At 40.8% G+C, this 2,500-nt stretch overlaps 2 protein-coding genes across 3 annotated transcripts in view; both read right to left on the bottom strand.

Moving 5' to 3' along the window:
• Window positions 1–790, bottom strand: part of dusp19b (dual specificity phosphatase 19b) — a 2,524-nt gene extending 1,734 nt beyond the window's left edge. Inside the window, exons 1-2 of the mRNA XM_031585116.2 lie at window positions 405–790; window positions 253–299 (exon numbers count right to left, since the gene is read on the bottom strand). Of these exons, the coding sequence (XP_031440976.1) occupies window positions 253–299; window positions 405–627 (270 nt within the window). The 5' untranslated portion in view covers window positions 628–790. The remainder of the gene's footprint in view (window positions 1–252; window positions 300–404) is intronic.
• A 1,400-nt stretch (window positions 791–2,190) lies between these two features.
• capn1 (calpain 1) overlaps window positions 2,191–2,500 on the bottom strand; it is a 47,376-nt gene continuing 47,066 nt past the window's right edge. For both annotated transcript variants that reach the window (XM_031585113.1, XM_031585114.2), the window contains exon 22: window positions 2,191–2,500. This exon is cut by the window's right edge and continues 600 nt beyond it. The gene's annotated coding sequence lies outside the window, so the exon portion shown is untranslated.

Below are 2,500 nucleotides of genomic sequence, written 5' to 3'. Positions count from 1 at the left end.
CCGGGAATCTGCGTTATTGGGTTGGAATGCGCGGGCCGGCCGCTATGCTTTGCCTGTCAGAGTGTCTTCGAGTGCTAAACTAGAATAAGATGCTGCATTCACTAAAGGAATATCTGATTATTGCATATGAACAGCCATATTACTAACCCTTTGCAGCTTAACCTTAGGCTATTTCTGCGATAAGGACGACGCACACTGGCATAACCCTTTATTCTTAAACAAAGCATTTTTAACAAATCCGTCGGAGATCACCTTGTATTTCCTCAATGTGTCAATATCTTGAGCAGCATCTTGGGAAGCTGAAATAATTGCATAGTTTTATTAGGCCAGCACGTATGATCTGAATCTAGGCTTGGCCTGTTATACATAGCGAAATACCATTTGTAAAAGGCGCAATTTCTTACAGATTAAAATAAATGGTTTGATAAGACCAACTTGTAGGTCCAAACTCAAATCCTGGACAAACCCGCAGTCTGTGCTGCGCTCCGTGGAGCATTCTGCCAGAAGGACTGAAGTGCCGCTCCGAGTTTCTATTAATTGTCTTCCGGTGATTGTTGTCACCCGCGTGGACTGTTTCTTCAGATGCGATTTAGAAAATCCCTGAATTTCACTAGTTAGTGAATTCATTATTACAGTGGGTACTGAACAAACATCGCCTAATGTTTTACTATGCGAGGAAAAGCAGTCATCTCACAGCCGGATAACACTCTAGTGAAAACAGGAGCAACCACCAAGATTCCACTTCCGGTTTGTAAAAAGTAACTTAAAAATCACATAAAAGTCCTCTAGGTGGCTATTAGACCAGACCTGTTAGCCTACTGACTTGCATTAAAATACAGAATGAATGAAATACAGAAATACAAACATGGATGATAAAGCAACTTGCTTTGGGTGTGATAGACTTGATTAAGAAGGAAATGTATCAGAATCAGTGTAAAGACCGAAGCCGTTCTCACCGGGATTTAAAAACGTATTTATTCAATGTTGAGAGACAAAAAAACACAATGTAGCCTAAATAATAAAAATGATTCAGTGATACGAGAGGCTGCAAGGCAGTGACAGCAAGCAGAGTTTCACAATTACACAAGAATGGTTGTACATCGGGTGCTAATGACAAGGTACGTAAACATGGTATTTTGGCAGACGTCCACGTACACTGGCAACACACCCTTTTCTCTAGAATACCCTCCCCTTTTTGGCATGACTTTCCTCCATATGTTTGCTGTTGTTCCCATACGTTGTTGATCCTCACGTGTTCTTAAGCACTCCAGGTATGTTTTTAAACTGAATGAACATAGGGAGGGTTGCTATCTAACTCTAATCCAACTCCCAGCACCTGTGGAGGGAGTCCCCACATAATGATCCCCTACCTACCCTTCCCACCTAAATGACCCTTTTGTACAAAAAGCAAACTTTATATGAGATGCAGTGTAATAATATAAGTTCTGTGTGTGTGTGTGCAGCAAAATCTTTCATTTTGTTTCCATGCAGGAAATGACCTCTGACCTGTGACATCACTGATTGTGTGATTATTTGATTGTGTGATTATTGATTGTGTGATTATTGATTGTGTGATTATTGGCCACTAACAGACAATGGGCAGCATAGACGTGAGTGACTTCTGCAAGTGAAGCCCCCAAACACTGATGCACGTATTTGTAATGTATCATCAGAGAGCAGACCCAAACACTGATGCACGTATTTGTAATGTATCATCAGAGAGCAGACCCAAACACTGATGCACGTATTTGTAATGTATCATCAGAGAGCAGACCCAAACACTCATGCACGTATTTGTAATGTATCATCAGAGAGCAGACCCCCACTTCAGTAGGTTTCCCTTGGCCAGAGAGACAGCTAGGGTGGAGGTTTAGGACACACCTTCACTTTATAATGATGTCATGATACTGTGTAAACTTTTTTTGTTTAGTACATCATTCCATATGTGTTCTTTCATAGTTTAAATGTCTTCAGTATTAATCTCCAATGTAGAAAATAATAAAAGTAAAGAAAACACTTCTCAAAAAAATTAAAGGTGTGTCCAAACTTTTGACTGGTACTGTACATGACCGGTTAAACCCTAACCCAGGTAAATAGCTACAGTCCCCAAATACCCCAGAAAATCGACATAGCCCTAGAATTTACTATCCCATCAATGATGTGAGATTTTTCTTCTTTTTTTTTCTTTTCCTTGGCATACAATGTAATGCTTCCACACGTACTGAGATGTAAACAGACATTTGGCAGTCATGGGGCGCAGAAAAGGCGAAGACCCCTTATAGCAGTTCAGCAGCAGGTAAGCAGTGTATCCATGATTGTGAACGCAGAGTTGGCATCATGTGTATCCATGATTGTGAACGCAGAGTTGGCATATGATTGTGAACGCAGAGTTGGCATATGATTGTGAACGCAGAGTTGGCATATGATTGTGAACGCAGAGTTGGCATATGATTGTGAACGCAGAGTTGGCATGTACACTATACGCTGCATTACCTCATAA

This window comes from Clupea harengus, chromosome 18 (assembly GCF_900700415.2).
Source record: "Clupea harengus chromosome 18, Ch_v2.0.2, whole genome shotgun sequence".
NCBI lineage: Eukaryota > Metazoa > Chordata > Actinopteri > Clupeiformes > Clupeidae > Clupea > Clupea harengus.
This window is presented reverse-complemented; position numbering and strand designations above follow the sequence as displayed.